General features: G+C 41.1%; 1 protein-coding gene across 1 annotated transcript in view; it reads right to left on the minus strand.

Moving 5' to 3' along the window:
• elp4 (elongator acetyltransferase complex subunit 4) overlaps positions 1-17019 on the minus strand; it is a gene marked incomplete at its 5' end in the record, with an annotated part of 51579 nt that extends 34560 nt beyond the window's left edge. The window contains 7 exons of the mRNA XM_083900681.1: positions 880-1068; positions 4866-4950; positions 8043-8167; positions 9574-9708; positions 11067-11188; positions 16073-16108; positions 16842-17019. Of these exons, the coding sequence (XP_083756807.1) occupies positions 880-1068; positions 4866-4950; positions 8043-8167; positions 9574-9708; positions 11067-11188; positions 16073-16108; positions 16842-17019 (870 nt within the window). The remainder of the gene's footprint in view (positions 1-879; positions 1069-4865; positions 4951-8042; positions 8168-9573; positions 9709-11066; positions 11189-16072; positions 16109-16841) is intronic.
• Positions 17020-22116: the final 5097 nt, after the last annotated feature.

Raw genomic sequence — 22116 nt, forward strand, 5'->3', positions numbered from 1 at the left:
AATTTTCCTCCTCCTTTCTTCTTACCCCACTCATTCCCTTCTCTCCCCAGGATGGAGAAGGGGGAGGAGACAGATTAAGGGTTTGGAGCCCGGGCCAGGGAGGGATAGGGGGACCGCTCCCACCACAGCTGACATCTGCTAGTTAGCCACTTTACCTTTTTTGAGTAGGCCAAGGCCACTATGCAGTGAGCGTGTGTGGGCTCGGTGCCAGATCATATTGTGATAGTTCTGAAATGTAAGCCTTGACCTATATATCTTTATATGACGGGATCTCAGATAATGCAGAATGAGGACTGTGAGGGAGAAGGTGGAAAGAGAAAGAGATGAAACATTTTTAGCAGAAAGTCTCAGATGGCTTTTCTTGTGAGAGTGCCTCTATGGCCTGAGTGTTTGGGGAGGGTGGCTATGGTTTGCCATATGCCTCAGCAGATGACTCCACCTTCACACTGAGAGGCCAGACTGAACACAGACCGATGCACGTGGACTCAAATCTCTCCCCACACACACACACACACACTCACTCACAAGAAGGGACATGGGCTGCACAGACACACACATACACACACTCATTGTGTACAGCTTCAAGTAATTAATGCCCAAATAAACAAACATAGATTCAGAGGGCCTTTGAATGAAGTGTGCACTCGACTAGGTCTGTAGGGGGAGTGATGCATGAAGGACAAGGCAGCATAGAGGCCTGAGTCACACAAGGGTGACACTGAACCCAGGGGTCAAGAGCAGCCCCCATTACAAAAGACTTAAAACTATGTGACCCGTTAATGAACGAGACAAAGCAAATGTCCATGGAGCAAACATTTAACCAGACACAAGTAAATACTCTATTATGTATATTGGAGTCGATTCATTTTTAGTGCTTACCTGAATGAGATATGAAGGTACAGTTACCACAGCTACAGCCAGCGATGACCTCAGCATAGCACGCAGTCCGTAGAGAAAGGTAGTAAGGGAGTGGCAGTGTGCGGGGTTGTCATGGCAACTCAGGTCATCACCCCAAAGAGCTGAGCCAAGAGAGTGAAGCCCAATGCGCAGGATGTTGCGTGACTTTGACTACAAGAAAACACAGGAAAAAAGAAGGGGTCAGAAACGGTACAATGAATAAAGAGTCGGGGTCACATGTAATATTGTCCTTAAAGTTTATATTATTTGAACTATATAAGTTTTATTGGAATACTCCATGTACCTCTCGGATAACTGTATTTGAAGTTTTTCAAAAAAGATGCTGCCGTCTCGGTTTATATTCCCAAACGCAGGGGGAGAGGGACCGGACAGTCTGCTCGCTAGCACAGACGATCGAAACACGGTGCCCAAACGTGACTGGACACAACTGCCCAATCACAGAGGCCATCTGACACACGCACAATGGACCTGTCAGACAGGCTTCCAATATGGCTGCCACCCAGAAACCCCAGCACATTCTTGGCACCACAGCGATGCTCTGCAGCCAAGGGGGCCTGGGTAAGGGTGGAGTGCCTTCCCCTGAAACCCCCACACCGCCACAAGAGATCAACGGTAACCCACTCTCATGAGGAGTGAGAAAAAGTGGCCAAACAGTCGTGGGATATATATCACTGAAACTGAGAGAATGGAGGAGCCTGTCCGAACTGTGAGAGGTTTTTAACCTTTAGCACAATTGCCTTTTATTTGGGTTTTCTTCAGGATGGCTCCTGATTACTGAGGTGAGAGCCAAGAGTGATTAACAAAGCTTGGCCTAAAATCTGCTTGGTTTTTCCTTTTTTTCTCTCTCCAGCTTCTCCTCTCCTTTCTCCCTCCCCCTCCATTATCTCGACCCTCCCAAAAATCTCCTCCACCCCAGTCCCCATTGCTTCCTCTCCCAGCACTATGACCTAAGCTTCGTTTAGATCTGGATCAGAATCACGGGCATCTAAGAAAAATAAACCCCATTGTTTCTGGGAGTTCTTTTTTCACAGTTGGCTCATAGTTTTCCAGAGGAGAAGGCCCTCAGTGGACCTCAGTGGACTTCACATTCAGCCTTCTCCACAACATTCGACATGAATGCTCCACTTCTGCATCTCACTATACTTATAGATTCAAGGTTACTTTATTCGGTAACACTTAAGATTAGCATAGAACTCATATTCACCATTATCTATGTGCTGAATACATATATAAGTAGCATACTAGCCCTTTATTAGTAATTATTAAGCACGTATAAACACCTTATTCTACATAACCTTATTCTATCTTTATTATGATTTTAATCAAGATTTTTCCTACACAAGGTGTTAATGCGTGCATAATATTTACTAATAAAGGGCTAGTATGCTACTTATATGCATGTTAGTAAGCAGCTAGTTAATGGTGAATATGTGTTCCCTAATCTAAAGTGTTACCCTTTATTTAGTGCACTCAATAAACTCTACAATATACATCTAAAATATACATGATTAGAAACCGACATAAAAGATAAAAGAACATTTTTTTCACACATAAAACACCTGCATATCCAATAAATGCACATTTCAAATACTATACTACAATATTATACTATACCTATTACTATTTGTCCTGCTTGCCTGTGTGTGTGTTGGTTACATCTTTAGGGACCTTTTTGAGCATAAACACTGAACTTGTCAGGTCCAGCAATCCTCATGGAGACCACAAACTGATCCTAATAAATAAGGCAGAAACTAATTTCTAAAGTTTTGAAATTCTTAGTTTAGAGCCAAGATTTGAATTGTGGTTTGATTAAGGTTACGTTTAGGCATTAACTGTTCAACACTTTCTTTAGGCAGTCCAAATGAATGGAAGACAATGTGTGAGCATGTGTATGAGTGTGTGTGGGGGGGTGCATGCCCTTCATCATTATTGGTTTTGCCCTTTTTTGTTTAGCGGGCTTTCCCTACATTGGTTTTGGGGACACAGAAAGAGAAATCTGTTCCTATGTGTACAGCCTAGCAGTGGGGGATTGTGGTTACATGACTGTTACTGTGGCAACATCACGAGGAGAGGCCAAACTTAACTCCTATAGTTTAGCCTATAGAAAAATTGAGGGAACAGTGCCAGTAGAGTCCAGCCAAAGACCAGAGGCCAGCCATATAGACTTCAGCCAATCTGGAACCACAACCCAATCACGAGCCAGTCTCCGCGGAGACTCACAGTCCTGCTGCCACTGCTGTCCCACTCACCTCAAAACAAATATGCTCAGGGAGCCTAATCCTTGTTCTAATCTGTCATTTACATAACAGTTTATATGAAATCTGCATCTTGTTAACAGTTCATGGCAAATTAACAAGTGCAAAACACACAGACAGACAAACACACATACACACACACACACACAGACTGATCACCCATACTGGGCGTTTCTGTGCCAGTGCCCATGTTGCTCTGTGCTGGTCTGCATTCCTAGACTGTGCCAACAGCATGTCAGGCGGCCACACTGCTTTAATGATGTCAGCAGTTAATCTGGTTTGTGAGTGACAGCGCTCGGGGAGGGAAGGTAGGGGGTATGGGAGGTAAATCCTGTGTGTGAATGATGGGGGGGGGGGGAGGTGGCTCCAGGTGACAAGCAGACGGGTCACTGTGTGTAGGTGAAAAAGGCACACGCATCTATACTCGGCATGTGCATTTACATATACGTGTACATTATGCTAGATTCAATGCATGGTCTGAACTGCTGTGGTTTTTATTGTGCTGACATTATACACAAAACTAGGTCCTGTGAAAAACACACACAATAGGAATGACGTGAGAATGACAGCTCCATGGGTGTTTCTCAATGTAGAGGACTGACGATCATTAAAAAAGATGCATGTCAAAAGGCAAGACACACAAGTGAGACTAAGTGACACAGAACAAAGGAAGGTGCAGAGACTTGAAAGAAGTGGTGGTTGAAATGTGAGCTCAGGGTGACAGATCCCAATCTAGTATCCGCACCTTTTTTGAAAAACACTTTTCGCAGACATTGACAACTATGATGCATAATAACTGACGGGGTCATATATAATTAGTGAGGTTAAGGTTGTGATCAGACATTTCAAACCTGCTATACAATAGTGCCTGCAAGTCAAAGAGTTCACCTTTCATAACATTCGGTGAATGTGGAAAATGCATTCTTGTTTTCTTGTCTGCGCTGCGTCACTGCTAGCAACATGCATACTTAACTTCATTTTCTTCATTTCAAGGAGTAGAAACAAACAAAAAAAAAAATTGTGTGATATGTTTGTGTGAAAATGTTCCAACCACAGCTTAACCACAGCTGTGGTTGAGAGTGAAAAACGTTTTACATGAGAAGAATGTTGGTCTGAAATATTATTGATAAGCTAATTTGTTAAACTGTTAAACTATAAGTACAGATACACAATAAGACAGTTAGATTATTTATTGACAAGCTATCATCTTCCTCCATAGTAATTCCAAAGAAATCGGTCGTAGGTCAGTCAACAACAAAGCTTGAGGATTTTTTTTTCCCCTCAACTTCAAACAACCAGTTCATGTTTTTGGTTTATGTGAACTCACAACATGTACTTGCTTCAATTCAACAATTTATTACTAACTTATTATATTTATTTGTGCTCCTTTAATAAATTGAGTTCATATGAGGACCTACAGTAGTCAATTGCCTAAATAAAATACATGAGATGTGTTTGAATAGCTCAACATTCCAATAGTTATAACAGGGTGATAGAGAGGGACACGCTAACTAAAGGCAGCAACATAACAGAAGTGAGCGAAAAGACGACTATGCTGAGCAGCTTGATAATGATTAAGAATATTAGATGTACTGCGGATTTCAAAAGGCTTTAGTTTTAGAAAATGTATGACAAAAACAAAATCTTGCTGGATTCAGGCTGAAAAGGAACACAAGAGTGATTGATTCTTACCATGGAGGCTGCTACAGCAAAGCCCTCTTTGTGTATGACCTCTTGAAGTGATTTCAACAATGCAGAGTAGGACTCAAGGACTGGACTGGAGAGAGAACAGGACAGAGGAAAGAGGGGAAGAGACAAAATAAAGTGTTACTTATGGGGTGTATAAGCTGCAAAGGAAACACGTTTGATTAAACTGGGCCGAGGCTGTCATTGCAGGGGCTTAATCCTCCTCGAAGGCAGCATGGTCCTCCTGACTGTGCTTTTCTGGAACCACTGAAGCAGACGGACAAGCCATATCAAGAGATCCAATTAATTTATTTGGTTGATTAAATTACAACATGACTGGTTCTCCGTCAGCTCCCTGAGGATCTGATTGTGCCGAGACAGACAGATAGACAGATGACATGTGCATATAGGCACAAACATACACACAACAAATGATAAGGGGGAGTCTTAATGGGCTGATATCTGAAATTAACAGGGAACAGCATTTTGGTGTTTAATCAGGGGTAAGATGTGCACCACTAACAAAGGGCATACGTTGAGAAACAGTCAAGGGACGGATCGCTGCTGAGCACACCATGTACCTGTAGGACGGCCAATAGGAATGTTAACCCCATCTCTTTACACAAGACCCTCCACTTAAGAACGCCCAACCATTGTAATGACCACTCTGTAGTGAGTCACAGTGGGCTGCAATGTCACTTGTCAATTTGACCTGCAGGCTACACAAGCTGATACACACAGATTGGTCACACGCCAACGGCCCTGCATAAAGACCAGTAATATACACTTGTGTTGATTACACTTGCACAGAGTATATCCATGTACTCCGTTTCAGTTATTTGGCCCAACAATGGTGCCTTCTGACCCTGCTGAGGCTAATGATAGAGCTGGTTTGGTGAAAGAGGGGAAACCTACCCTACTTGGCCCCTCTGCCCATGCCCCTGCTCTGAGGTAGGGGGCTGGGATGGTTTGACGCGCAGTTGAGCAGGAGGTTGCCTCTGGTTGGCAGCCATTGTGTAAGACAGCATTGTGTTTTCGCTACCCCTACTGAGCAGCCCTCATTCAGGTACCGAAAAGGTCTAGGTGCTTAGCTGCAGGGGCTAGTGCGTTGGCTAATTAGGATCATACACGGGAAAACGTCTTTATCTCAGCGTTCCTCTTTCAGTGAGGGAAGAAAGGAGGAGAGGAGGGCATGCTTGGTCTTAAACAACAGGATCTGTATCACCTAGAGAGCAATTTGTGCCAATTATGCCTTCAAGTGAAACGGAGCAATTTAACAGCTAGGGTATCAACATGGGGCTGTGGACACGTGCAAGGGGGAGTAGCCTGCTTTGGCGTTTGCGTGGTACATGTGTGCGTGTGTGTGTGTCTGTGTCTACGTTTGGGGCGGGGCTGGGGGCACAATGGTGCAGTGCAGGTGTAGTTTCCTGCTGTCAGATGTATAAGCCAATACGCCACAACAGCATATCAATGCGGGTCGTGTCATTCTTACTTATGAGAACACCACTTCCATCACTGGAGAAGATATTTTTTTCACTTTCTACAAGTAGGAATTAGCTCTGAACTTGGCAAAATTATATTTAGCACATTTTTTCAGTCCACATTTGTGAGAATGCATTGTAAACTAGATATCCAAAGCATTTAATGTGTTTGCATGTGGTCTACATTAAATAGTCTTTGTTTGCTGAATAAAGGAAGAGGGCTTTTATAAAGCCTCCTCCACATCCTCTGTGCTCCAGATTGCTGTATTTACTCAGTGCGGGGTGAGTGTGCCTTCGTGTGCTCTTGTGTCTTCAGCAGTGCTCTCTGAGTAAAGAGCCGTGCGACCTCTGAACCCTAAGTACACTCAACGCAGGAGAAATCAAACAGACTCTGAGCAATAAAGGCCCTTATTTAAATAGACATACACTGCCTTGAATTGTGTAATGTCACCTTGAAGGGCAAACGAGTGAAGCTAAAGAGAATAAACTACAAACCAGATTGATTCATGTTTAATAATGCTGCTTGGTTTATTCAAAGTGAATATGTTTACATCTCTGTATCACACTGCTGCTGCATTCAAACATTGAAATTAACAGCGATTTGGGTGCTTTCAATTTTCTACTTTATTATATTTTGAAGAAATTCAATGAATTTCAGTATCTATTAATACTATTATTCTAATATTTAAAAAAAAAAAAAAAAACCTCAATACAATCTACTGCCTTTTCATGCACATACTTTGTAGCAGCAAAAACAATTTTTATATTAGCTTTACAGAAATGTTTTAATATGGCAATTTGTTGTTTTAAATCACGTCTGAATCAACTTGGTAACTAAGGGTTTTGGTTCTCCTGTGCTGAGCATGATGGTCCTTTTTTTGTGGGAAAACACACACACAGTGACTACCATCTGGCTTTTACTTTCAATGGGAAATGCCACGGTCAGCAGTCATTCCCAGCTCAAGTGACTCTGCAGTAATCACAGGAATTTATCGACTCCAGCTCAGATCAGCACTGTGATGCAAGCATGACACAGGCACGGACACGCTATTTCATAGTGTGATGTTTTGATACATATTAAAGTTTCAGGCATTTTGACTGACGTAAAAAACACAGGCTCTGAATTAACATGGTCAGAAGTGAACAGCTGTATAAACTCACTCAAGGAGGGATTTTTGTGGACAGGTGATTTGGCCACAATCTTCTAGAAATGTGATCACAAATGTGAGTGACAGCCAATTCATCATAGATCCTCTGACCTGATGCAGTTTTAAAATAAACAAAAAAATATTTTGTATGTTTCACATTTAGTGATTTAACTGAGGCCACCACCAGTATATTAATACTAACCACCCTCTTTTTTCCAAATGACAGATATAAAAAGAAAAACTACTTAGAAATGTCTTTTTTTTATTTGACGCTGCTCTTTCCACGATGAAAATACTGCATATATATCTTGAAATGTTGTTACAAAATGTTTTATATAATGAAGGATATGATCTTAAAATGATGTAGTCTACCTGCACTGTTGGTTTGCTGTATTCTGTGAACAGTGCCATGCTTGCTTACCTGTGTTCTGTGAACAATGTCTCACTTGTGTAACTGTTTTGTGGACGATGTCGCGTTAGTGTGCCCGCGTTGTGTGCATACGGTGTCTCATTGGTTTCCACGCCTTGTGTGGATGATGTCTTGTCGTTTTTACCTGTGTGTGGTGGGATGTTCAGGAAGGTAGAAGCGGTGGCACTTGGCCGCCTGGCGGATTTCTGGCTCCATCATCTTGGAGACGTCATAGTAGTGGCCGAACCGGGATGACGATGCCAAAGCACTCTGAGGACGTCAAACAAATCAAGCTCGGGGTAAAGAACAAGTATATTAAAGTCCTTTAAATAAAGAGCATTTTAAGATGTATCCACGTGCAATGACTGCTTTCAGCTTTTCAGCTTTCAGCACAATGCTGTGCATTTAGCTAAATTTCAGGCAACAATAAAGCAATTCATGAGAAAAAATAATCTTATTTGTGCTTCTAACATGAGTAAATGAGTGTGCTCCACAACACTGTGGTAATGCAATTGCATTGTTTATGGGTCATTCCTCAACATTCCTAAAGAAGGGAAGTTAAATAACCACTACGACCACGCTCTTCATTTCTTCACATAAATGTCCACTTCTGACTGTGAAAGCAAACGTGTCAGGGAAGCAGGGGAAGGCGGATGTTTTCCTGCAGCTGAAAGAGAGAGTTTTAGCTCTTCTCTCTCAGTAAAACCAGGGATTCCATTGTTAGAGGGGCCCTTAATCTACTCCTAATCTGGATTAGGGCCCCCGGTGTGTCCCTCTCCTGGCGGGACGAGGGGGTCAGCGGGGCAGGGGGGTCAGGCGCTCATCTTCTCTTTGTGAGCTAGGCAACCCGCTTAGCGTTCCATCCCCGCCCCGACGGCCTCACCTTTGATCTGATGTCTTCATCAGGAGAGCGACACAGTGTGCTATGCCAGGAGAGGTGTGTGTTAGGGGAAAGTAAGCGTCGACTCTAGGGGCGAATTTGAGATGCAAATCCTCTGGTGGGGCTTACTAGTGGTTTGTAAAGACGATTTTACAGGGAAAGGGGGAGAGGTGAGGAAAGGACACAGATATAAAGAAGTTTCCAGGGAGAGAGAAAGAAGGAGAGGATCCCCAGGGACACACTGTGTGCTGTTAATCCACATAGCGATATGGATTATAAACCGAAGGGGGGGGGGGGAGACTGTAGAGAAGTTGGGGGGGTCACCTCTGCTCAAAGCGGAAGAAAGAGTGTAGGGCTGCCGACCCTAGCAGGGGGAAAGGCAGGGATTTGGGGAGAGACAGAGGAGCAGGTCTGGGTCATAGGGTTGAGCGAGCAGACATGTCAATGCACAGGCTGCAAAGTACTCTTGTTTCCCAGGCTAAGCAGGGGTGCAGGCGTGTGTGTGTATGTGTGTATGTGAGTTGGGGACCAGTGAAAAGCCTACCTATTGCCAGCTAAGTGTGAGTAATCTGGAATAGCTCTGAAAGGAGAGGCTAAGGCCTTATTCACTCCACAAAGGAGTTTAGAAGCTGATGGATTTAGTGGTGGAGACAATTGCTAAACAACTAAGACCCGAGAGGCAGTGTTATTTTTTTTTCTCATGCCATCATTAACAAAGAAACATGTTGAGATTTTCTTATACACAGTATGACCACACTGTTAACTGTATTCTGCTGTCATATAATCCCCTGATTACCTGTACTTTAGGAAGATTTTGGTAACGCCAAGCAATCTTCATAGCATCCAAACTGTCCCGGGGCTCACAGGATAGCTGCGGCTGCTCCGCTGGTTTATGGATAGCAACATCGTCCAGGATGGGAGAAGGGAGTTCCTTTATAAATTAACACAAATTAACACAATAACTTGGTCATGGCAATTTGACAAAATAATGTAATTTCTCTCATTATTGTGTCGTTTATGTACATATACCACAGTGGTGCAAGATTGTAAATCCATTTACAGCTGATATATCATATTGTTATATGAGAATCCTGATCACTTATCCATGTATAAATGAAGTGAAGACACGCCGAGATTAAGTGGGACATAGCCAAGACAAGGTCAGTTATCAGCAACATACTGTACATGCAATTGAACAAAAACAATAAGGAAAAAAAGAAAAATATTGATCAAATAGCTATATTTCAAAGATCTTAGACAGGAAAGTTGTAGCTGTAAAGAAGGATGAATGGATGAATTAATCATTCTTTAGTAGTAGGGCTCTTGTATCAATGATTTCTAAAATAAGGAGAACTATTACAGTAAACTACGGCCACTTTTAGACTGAAGTACTTAAGTCTATTCATTGTCCTGAAATTGTCCATAGGGGGGTTTATGTAAGAAGAGAATTTAACAGGAAAATATCCAGAAATACTTGATTTGACCAAGGTGCTATCGCTCAGCTGATTGGTACAGGGAATTTTTCTGCTGTTAGGACTCCTTACAATCATTATTGCCATTATTCATTCATGAATGGTAAAATGTCCAGGTCCAATTTTATAGGAATTTTCTCCAATTCATGTGTGCGGGCATCTGAAATGTAGACACATTTTCCAATTTCCTGTGCTAACCTGTGATATCTCATTGTAAGCTGTTTTTTCATGTGTGCATGTTATTGTAATGCATTAAGTCCAACCTTAGCATCTGAAGATTAGCATACTGTGAATGTGGCTGTGAAAACACTAAATGATGTGATATATTCCCTTTGGGAGACCCTGTCTCTTAATAAGCCTTTGATATGTAAAGAGAGGGTGAGGCTGTGACCCCTCCCACTATCAATCAGAGGGAGAAAGGCCCTCCTCCAGTATACTGGGCGGCAGTCAGCTTCTCGGCATATAGGTCTCTTCTCAGAGTGATGCATCGGGAAACATTTCAACAATGCGACGACCATACCACCCTCGACCTTTCGGATACCCTCTGTGACTCTGACGCATTCTGAGGAAAGCTGTGTGTTGAAAAATACCTGCTGAATCATGGTCTGATCAGCGTGAACCAAGCTGAATAATGTACATTATTGGTTTGCTAATATATTGGGACAGGAGAAACCTTCAGTTTGCATTTTTGAAAACACAGCAGTAGAATAGGGAGGATGTTAACGACACATCTTAGCTTCCCTGTGGAAGGTTTGTCAAGACAAATAAAAAACATGCTTTGCATTATACGCGTGTTCACTAGACCCCCTTCTTATACCTGTAAGATGTCATCAGGGTTGTCCTGGGCTGCCCCGACAAAAAGTTCATGTCGACAGACTACTCCTTCTGCCAGAAAGTATTTCAGGATCATACGAGAGTAGCTATCATAGCGGTCCTCTTCTGAAAAGGAAAACAACAGGACAACAACAGCATTTGAGTGTGAATGGGGTAAACAAACATGAAATAAACTGTCAATCAATGCAACACTGCCAGCAAGGCTTGGGAAAGGAAGGGTTGAATGAAACAAGCAGGTGCAGCATCTTCCCTACAAAAAAAAAAAATCACTTTAGATCCAGAATGATGTCCACATCACAGCTGCTGACTGCAATTGATTTAAGGACCAAGCTCAGGCTATCGTTTGTAGGAAAGAGACATAGGTATGATCTGATAATCAAAAATGACATCTGCGGCTCTCTTGTTGGGGTCCTAGCAGTTATTTGTCCACTTTCCTAACCAGCATCAGAGGTGAGAGGCAAAAATTCACCTGTGCCCTGCCATACCGTTGAATTCAACAGTGCTCCAGCTGTCAGGGTGACTGACGGGGGTTGAGGCCGAACAGTACCTGTCCTCAAACCCCTTCCTGACATCTGGTCCGCTCAAATCTCTGCTTTCTGTGTAAATTCCAATTTCAGTGACATCCTGTCATTATCATGTTTCTCATGCTGAACCAGGTGTGTGTAGTATTAATATAAAAGTAGGTCAGAAGCCACATTCCAGTTATAAGGAAAAACCTCAAACAAAGGCTCATTTAGAGCAGTGTCTTTAAAATGACCAGCAACTAACTGGAAACATCAATCATACTTTCCCCAAAGGTGGCCATTCTTGTTGCACACAAAACAGCCACCCAACTATTACACACCCCCTAGATCCACTGAAAACAGGCCGCATCATCACCGTGAAACACTCACTCACACAAACACCCATGAACGGGGCACATAACTCTACCCAGCATGCTACTGCTGCTTCCTGTCACAATCACCATTTTGTAAAGCTTTCATAGGCCTCTCTCTCCACACAATGACAATCTGTGGGCACAAAGACAAAGGCAGCAGTGACAGTTTAAGGTAATGGGCATACAGCTGACAGCTTGGGAATGACATCCTGATGCGTCATCCTCGAACATCCGGAGAATTCTCCCCTCCCACGTTCCCTGTCTATGTCCTCACCTACAGACTTAGGATGGCCCAGGAAATTCCATGGCTCTTCAATTTGTTGTCGGTGGGGCTCCCTGTTCTCTTATTGATGGGTTTCTAGGTCAGCAGGCCTTTGTGGCTTTCAGCAGGCCCCACAAAGACTCCCAGATGGGCCCTCTCAAGATGGGGCCTATTGTGGTTGTGTTTCTATGGGAGCCTTACAAATGGAACCTCCAGGAGTCATTAGGCTGTTGAGGCGGGGGGTAAGGGGAGGTGTCAGGGTATAGGAGCAACAGGGGGGTGTGGGACGGTAAAAATCTTTGAGGTAGATCATTCAGTCTGGACAGTCACGAGATGATTTTTTTTCCCCCCCTTCATCTTTGTTTTACTTATTCTGATTAAGGTTTGTCAGAGGGGGAAATGCCACCGTTTCATTTGCCTTCAAACGGGGGGGGGGGAACGTGAGGGTCCTGAATCATATCCTGCTGAAGCTGCAGGGGGAGGAGACAAAATATCTAGGTCAGAGAATGTTTTCCCCCTTGTATTAGTCTTTGGTCTAGGACACACCATCTCTCTTGAGTAGCTCAATGGTGATAGGGCAGGTAAACAAATAATCACTTAAACCAAATGGCCTGTAAGTAAACACTGACAGAAAAGGTGATATTATTAAATTAACGGCTAATCTGAGGCATTTGCCAACACTCACTGTATACTGAATACTGTATTTGACAGTAGCTCCTAGCATTTAGTCAGTTTCAGGCATATGATAATGTTTTTTCCCCCCTCACCAAATAAAAATTAGATTACTTTATCGCAGTATTATATTACTTTAGTCCACCTGTCATTGCAGATGCTTTGGTCATTTTGGGTCTCACCCATATGCAAGTTTGTATTTCAAAATTGATTCCGCTGAAAAATAACAAATGACTTATTCAGTTCTATTTCTTCAGTAACAGGGCAGTGTTAAGACTACAGACCCGAATGAATTTCAACGTACACAAAGTTAACGAAAATAACTTCTGAGAAAGTCGCTGAATTCCATCTCATCATGGGTTTTTAATGCAGAAGTTATTCTGTAAATCGTGATGTGATATGAACTAAAATAACTGTCATGCAACGTATGATAATCTGCCTTTTCTGAAGTGTTCAGAATTGTGATTAAGTTGTGTCTAGTAAAGGACTTATGACTTTATGACTGATTAATCTGTAGTGAACCATGTATTTTAGACATTTAGTGTTATAGTACAGAAGAATATATTTACATTTGAGACACAGAAATTCAATAAAAATACACTCAAACCAATTCTTTGAATTTAAAAAAAATAGTTGCTGATTAATATAGCAGCCCATTACAGACTTGTCACGGTTATTGATATTTGCATTGCATGCAGAAATTGTTTTGGAGTGTACATTTACATCCTTTCTCTTGTTATAATTCATAAATACTGTACGTTTAACTTCCTAGCAATTTAGTCTTTGGGATAAACTACTTGCAGAGCACCTGCAGTAATCTACATCGGCAATACAAATGTGCTTTTAAAATGTGGACATCTTTAATACAAAACAGCTGATGAATGTTGACGTTTATTCAAGATTTAGCACAACTACATAGTGATCGATTATAGAGGCAATGATACTGGGGTGCATATTTTTTCTTTTCTTTTCTTAGAAATGATCAAGAGCTGAGAAATCTTCAGATAGAAGCCATACTAGACTGATCTCGTTCTGGTTTGACAAATCGGGACGGACAGCTCAAGACACTTCAAAGGCAGACGACGACCGGTCTGATAATTTTGTGTCTGTGTATCACAAATAGGCCATCACGGCTAAAGGGGCAGACTGTAGGAGACGACTGCCTGAAACAAACACAAACAAACACACACTTCAAACTCCCCCCCCCCCCGTCCCACCCACATAACAAAACAGACACACACACACACAGCAAACTGAGCACCAGCGCACACACCACTTTTTTCAGAGAGAAACACGAGAGCGCACACACGCATTTCACCTTTACTGTGTCTCTCATTACCAGATGAAACCAACCGTACATTGATTCACAAAATGGAAGGGAAGAACGCATTAGTGTGTAATCACTGACTCCTGCATCGATTGGGGGGATGAATTAAAGGGCAAAGCAATATCATCAGTTGGTATAGGCCTTAGCTACACACAAATTACAGCTTCAAGGGGAAACAAGACTACCTTAACCTTACTGTCTACCAGTGCATATAGCCTAGCCTATGATGAATGATGATGATAATAATAATAATAATAATAATACAGTGGGAGGCATTTATGTCTGTAGAAAGCCCATTTGCTTTGAATGTGATTCCAAAAACTTCAAAAACAAGTCCACAGAGGAGCATGTTAATTAGGGATCACAGAGAAAGTGTGGACACCTGGGATTCTAACTCGCGACCTTCAAGTCATCTGTCTATTTACAGTAACACATGACACAAAGAGGCTGAGCCCAAACAGAATGCATTATCAGCTGCAGCACACCAAATGGGCAGCTGAATCTAATTTGCGGGATAGGAATGTCTGAATTAAGTAAGAGCGCTTAGTGCTGTTTGGCTGACAGATGTCAAAAATCATAATAAGGTCATAAGAAGGTCATAATAGTATTTCAAGAAAAAGTAGCTTACATGTGTCTGCTGTGACAGTGGTGCATTACATGCAACTGCTCTCTGTAACTGCAAAGACAGCTTCAGGTATTAGAAAAACTGCATTAGGAACTAAACACCTGTTGTGTACAAATATTTCACTATTTTCCTGAAATAATTAATAAGTTGTACGATGGTAAAATGCCAATTTAGTGACACTGTACTCAAATATCTGATCATACCATAGATATTCAGTTAATTTTCATAGAGGACAAAGGAAATCAAAAAATCCTTGCATTTAACCAGAAAATATAGACATTCATAAATACACACAAAATGATCCATTGATTATCAAAATACTGCACTTGACGATTGAAATAATTTGTCAGTGTGCCCCTCTCTCTATAGAGCTTGTTTTTAATGCAGAGGTAACTAAAGGTCCAACTTCCTGTCAATGTGTGGCACTTCCAGTATTTGTTTCCTCCACGTTTCTGTGAACAGAGCGGGTGTGCTTTCTTAACAATGTGGTACTTGTAACTATCCATAACAAATGGAAATGGCAGGTCAGTTCCACATCCGTGTAATATTACAGAGTGGGAGGACGATAGGAGGAAATGGCCTCATATAATGTATGTTATTTGTGCTGTGGCTCAGCGTGGCTATACATTATTTAAATTAAGTAATGAATTTTTTAAAAGTCTGCAATTACAATTTTAATTAATTACACAACTATGCCAATTGTTACTTGGGACACCAGAACACTAACAACATTAAATGATAATAATAATAGTAATAATTCCTAGAATAACAATAGGTCCTTGCACGCTTGTGTGCTCTGTCCCTAATTAGCTGTGGTTTTACCTGCAGCTGCTGATGTTGTCTTGGAAGTATTACTGAACAGACATAAAGATGATTCAGGGGCTTCTTCAAATTTATGGCTTTTAGCCACATTGCCTTTCCTTATTCCTATAGGAGTAAAAAAGCTTGTACAGCACATTGGATCCACATTCCCGTCTTATTTGTGGCTGATGATGATAAAACATTTCTGTTCCATTGTCGTCCTGCCTGCTGTGTAAAGCTACACAACTAATGACTGGAAATACCAAACCAAACAAAGTCTCTCACACAAATAATGGTGGACATCTATTTGATCATCAGGCTGATCCATTAATGTCTTATTTTCTGTCCAAACAACCTGTGTCAATACAGAAATACATCACATGAAGCAAAGACAATATTCGCTTTGTAAAAAAAGAGAATCTCACCTATGAGAAGAACCGTTCCAACTGCTAACCCGCCTCCTGATAGTGGATTAAAAAAAGAGGGAAAAAATCAGTTTTTGTCATGGATCAAACACAGGTTAGAGAATAAAACTTCTGATCTCCTACTATACTATATATGGCTTTTGTTAACACACACTCTGACCAGTCAAGTGTCCTAGTAGTTACTGTATGACAGAGAACATTAGCATAACAATTAAATACAACCATTTCAGCTTTTTTTTGTTGTTCATTTGTTTGAAAAAGGTCAGAGTGAAAAAGTGGCTGTTGGGGGGATAACAGTTTCAGGGGCTGAGGGGACAAGATTTAGCTTGGATAAAAACACAATGACAGTAGAGGTTGATTCTGTTTTTGAATTAATTAAGTCGGTTTTACCTTATTCCAGCAACACATTAATGCTTTTATTAATTACAGATAAAACATAACCCTTTTTATTACATGGAGCGAGTGTATTCAGTAACAAGGGAGAAAATCATTTTCAGGGGAATATTATTCAATGGGCTTTAATGTTAAGTGAAAGTGGTCTGAAATAATGAGACAAGATTCCAATGATATTTCAGATGCTAACGTTCATTTCCAGACGTGTGTCACACCCTGACAACATCAAAACATCCTAGTCTACACCTTTTTTTGAGGAATGAATCACAGCACTATTCTGTCACTAATTCCAGTGCTTTCATCAGTTGCTTGCATGAGAAACGCTGTTAGCAACGTAGCTAGTGCTAACATTAAAACCCCCAACAGCAAGACTGACCGAGCAGAAAGTCGAGCGAGGTGACACCGGTGGAAACTAAGAGCTGTCCGTTTTGAACCGAAGGTCTGGTGCCAGGTATGGAGATTAACTTGCTCCTTGTCTTCTTCTGAAAACTCGTGGTGGTGAACGGTGAGCGTTCAGCTGGACGTTTGGTCACACTCTCCACAGGCGCAGCCATTCTGCTAGCAGCGTGGTGGTGATGCTGCTGGATGTTTTGGAGTGTCTCGTCCAATCAGAAACGCCGTTGCTCAGGCCCGACCAATGAGAGCAGGGATTGTAGCGATGTCACTATTATGAGCCGTCAAACAGGGAAGTTCAACTTGTAAATGTGAAGTGCATGGTCAGATATTTGAATCACACACTCACAGGTGAGTCAAAGTGCGGTTTCTTATGTTTCTTTGTGCTTTTTTACACATAAAGAGTGAGTGTGTGTGTGTGCTTGGCATTGAATAATGAGCTCCAGATGATAAAAATGTACGTAACTTCTGTTTTCTGAGCTCACGACCTTGATAGCTCATTCATTCACTCCACAGAATATAATGTTTTGCTCTTGCGTGGCATACATGCACACACTATTATATTGTGTTATATACCACATTCCCCTTTTATACCCAGTCATCAGTTTATTAGTGTGTAGTGTTCATTTATGTGTGAAATGTCTTTAAAGGGGTGCCCATTTGATTATCTTGTGTCCCTTAGTTTTTAATTTTATCAATGAGACAGGATATATTGACACAGTCGCCATTCTATTCAATTATATTCTATATAGATATATAAATAGCTATGCTGTATTCCTCTCTGGCACAGCTACAACAATACATACAACACATTCAAGACTCTGAGAACTCTTCAAAACTATTTTAAAAATTGAATTGAATAGCAACAGATACAATCGTGTGCACTGTGATGGCTATTCAGGCAAAAGAACAAGGTATGCTGGGTCAACATACCATAATAAGTCTATAAATTGGATTTAATAAAGGAGCACATAGGCCACACATGAGAATGGGGTAAAGTGGTTGTATAATGTATGTTGTTGTTAATTAAAAGGTCATGAACTGCAGTTGTGCAGGCATATCATAGTACAGAGCAGCTTAATGTGTTTAATGTTCACTGGTAACAATCTAAATTCAGAGAGTGTAGTTTATCAGATGTAAAATGATATGATATGCAGTGGTGATGGAGAAGAGTGAGAGCACTATTCTTCAACCTGGTAACAAACACAGACGACTTTATTACCTGATATCACAGACGTTTTCTGTATACACCACTTTATCTCTGTGTATGATTAACAAGAATCTCTAGAATATCGATCGGCCTACTTTAACATCAAAGTCAAGTTTATTTATTAAAATTGGAGAATATATTGTGATTGCTGTCCTGCAGCTTTTTTTTCTTCTAACGAGCCGGTGGCAGTTTAGATGCATATAATATATGCAATAATATATTATATTAATATTGCATTACTTGCATATCTCAATGAATAAAATATGTTTTGCAGATGTGTTTATTGTGTTGTTGTATTGTGCATGCTGGCACACTATATGACATCATTTTTATTACTTTAATATGCAGTGAGTGTTTTTCCTATAATTCATATCTGCTATAAAAAAGGTCTATTGACAATGAAAACTCACATGTTTGAGAACTCTGAATGTTATGTCATATTGCATAAACCCCCTCGTAGCCTGTTTCTTTTGTACTGTATGTCCACTATTAATACTGGTTGACTGATGAGCGTTCAGTGTAATCCTTAAGACAGCTATAAAAAGCTTTGTGTGGCAGAGAGAGGCCAGAGGCTGCACAAGATCACAGGATACTGTAAAGGCTTCAGAGGATGCAATAGCCCAACTGCTCACTTTACAAATGCTCTTAGCAGTGGCAGTCCTGCTGTTTTGACAGAACTGTTGAGATTTATATGTGGTGACAGGAGACCAAGGGAATATATCATGACTGACAACACTGGGCATTGTTGTAAGCCTATACGAATGAGACAAATAAGATGCGCTGACTGACCTGCATTTCAGAAGGAGCAGAGCCTGCTTCAGCAGTGCAACGTGCAGGATGCAGGAGTGCTTTGCTGTGGAGCCCTGACTCACATCCTGAGCACAGTGGCAGGCATTTGATTTCTTAATTCTCCTATATCCCAATTTAAACCTCAGACTCTGTAGCACAATGCAGTATGCAAGTAAATACAGAGGCCTAATTATACAAAAATAACAACATTTTCCTCCATTTCAATGTGTCATCTGTTCATATGTGTTTTGCCAGTCGTGCTTTTGTCAGTCACTGTATCTGATGGAGCAATATAATGGCAGCAGTCATAACATGTCAGATCTTTCCTGGTCAGCCTGTTTTGTTTCTTCAGTTTAACTCTGCTATCAGTGAAGAACTGCAAAACGCCATAGACCTCTTGTTTTTGGAGGAGGCGAGATTATCATCAGCTTGCCTCTTTATTTGTTTGGTTAGCGAAAGAAAGGTAATATACTAAGGGTGTAAGTACAATAAGCAGAGGATGGGTTATTGTACACAGTTCATTTGGTCCTATAAGTATTTAACTTGTTTCCATTTATTCAACAACTCATATTGTTCAGATCACTTTTTTTGGTTTCCTGTGTTTTTTTGTTGTTTTTTGCTGATGAAGTACAGAACATTATATTTAACTTAACTTAATTAACTTGATCTTTTGAGAGGAGAAAAACAGACTTTGAAAATAATACATAAAGCAAGCTCACTATGAATGAAAATAAATCACGTTGTTAAAAATCATGTTATGGAGCCCACTCATTGTTGACCAGTGATTTCCTTTCTACTGTAAGCTAAAGGAGATCCCTACACATTAAAGGGGCTATATGTCTGATCTGCAACCAAAATTTAAAACAGATACAGCAATCCAAAGACTCGAACATGAACTGGAAGACTGATATGAGAGGAGCTACCCCTTTCACCCCTTTCCTACAACATAAATAGAAACTGACTTTGGTGGCTGTAATTGCATTTTAAATTATGAATCAACTGTCTGTGCTATTTTAGTCAATACAACTAGTCTTTCAATTCAACATGTTTCCTCAATCTCTGATTATATATCATCACTTTATGAATTAATACAGTACACTTCTTACATATAGTTCCTTTAAATATCTGGTAAGCACACATTATTATTACTTGATATAACTTGGCATATTACATATTGTCTACACTCATGCTCCTCCTCCAAGTATACATGATAAAGTACTGAGACATTTAGGTTGCATAAATACACATACAAGCATCCCTAGTGCCAATGTTTGAGTTGTTAGTTCTGAGCTATTGTACAACATACAAACATGGTGGTACAGCGATGTGAGCTCCATGGGACAGGACCTACTTAAAAGGCTCATTCTGAGGTAATGAAAACACAACTGTGGTTTTCAGGCAGCAGTGAATTAATGATAACATAATCATAAATATTGTATTTAATTTCTCTAGACAGACTCCACACAGGATAATAATAATGTGTTTGCGCACAATAAATGTAAATGTATCGGATTAATAGCACCTGTGGAGACTCGAGGAGCTCCAAAGGTTTTTCCATTCTGTTGACGTTTAGTGTTTATGAGGCTTCATAATGAGCTGGCCGGAGCAAAAACACGTGCTCCTTTGTGAACCTGACACAACACCAGATAAGATCTTTCGATTCTTTCAGCACCAGGCCAGTGGCACACATTCACTTGTGGTCAATACAATAAGACTTTTTTTTTTTTCCATTCAGTATAATTGGCTGGGGACTCTGTCAACCCACACTTCCTTTCAGTTCATAGCAGTTGTATTCATATCACTTGGCTATTATTTGCACTGGCTGACCCATTGATTGTAGGTTTAAACCCTCAGCTCCTCAAATAGTAACGTCGCTCAGCTGTTCCACGGCTGTGTTGCTGTTGGCAACAATGAAAAGAGCAATATGGAGATCAGTTGTGTCAAATAAGCTTTCGGATGGAAGGCAGACCCTATAGAAGAAACATAGGACTCTTTGACTGAGATGCTCACATCTGTCACTCTCCATCTAGCCAGGTGTCTGTGTTTAAATCAGCAGGATTATCTCTGATTGGACTGATAGTGGAAACGGACCCCCCTGGTTGCCAAGCCTCCTTCTTTATAAGACTCACATTAAGATCAAATCAAGCGCTACACAACATGACTATGCCCCACCCTCCTCTGCCTTCTGCTGCCCAGAGGAAGACATCAGAGGTGGGACTCATCCCCTCTCTGGTGCTGCCTGCTCTTCCAGACTCCCTTCCATCTGGGATCCTCAGGGAGAAGAAGAATATCTGACAAGGGACTTGTAAGCCTCTTAGCCCCCCTGTTGCGTAGCTCTCGCTCAGCCCATGTTTTCCTAATTTAGTTGTGTAAGGAGTCCACTGCAAGGCCCTTGTGTGATGTTTGGATTGAAATTCTCTTTGTGGTTCTAATAGACTGGTCATGTATATCAATTAACACAACTGAGCCAGTGGCAGGTTCAAACCTCTTGAGACCAGTAGCAGTAAATCCTTCTTGAATATTTCCTCATGTTTTCAATCATGTGTTTTTTCACATAGACCCCAATTTATTTTTGTGGGTTTTTTTTTTTAAAGCCTGCTGTGGATCCTTTTGAATCCAACAAACTATGTTCTCTTGGCTTGTTTTTACTTTTTTCTAGAGCATACGTTATGATGAAAATGCGTTTAATTACTTTTCTGAATTGATAATGTTAATGAGTCACTAATTATCTTTAAATAATCTACCATTTCTATCTACGTAGTTGCTGCCAGTGTTATTACAAGACACTTCCCTTGAATAGAAGAAGTTTATTGGGGTAATTCCATTGGAAACATTGATTTTAAACATATATAATGATTTCCCTTTGATTTTGTCAGCCACAGTGGCGCTCAAGATACATTATTGTTGCAGTGTCATAATGTTTGTATAGCTGTGTGGACACAATGAAAAGCACTTGCTTCTGGTCGCTTCTCTGTAAGAGGATCACAGAGTCAAAAGCACAATGAGGTGTTTCAATCAGCAGCTATTCGAGGTTCCCTCTTTTCACCACTGTTGCACTGTGCTGTGACCACGGGAGCCAGCGGCCACAGATGGTTCTGCAGAGAAGGGCTGCCCTGACGCTCTTTGTTTTCCCATGAACATGTTTGGTGTGTAATCCTGGATTAACGGAAAGACTTTGTATTAATTTACAGCTGTAATGCAGCATCCATTTAATGTCTGGTGTCCCCTGACGCACATATGCTGGGTGTTAGAGGGGTCA

Source organism: Microchirus variegatus (assembly GCF_963457635.1).
Source record: "Microchirus variegatus genome assembly, chromosome: 14".
Taxonomy (NCBI): Eukaryota; Metazoa; Chordata; class Actinopteri; order Pleuronectiformes; family Soleidae; genus Microchirus; species Microchirus variegatus.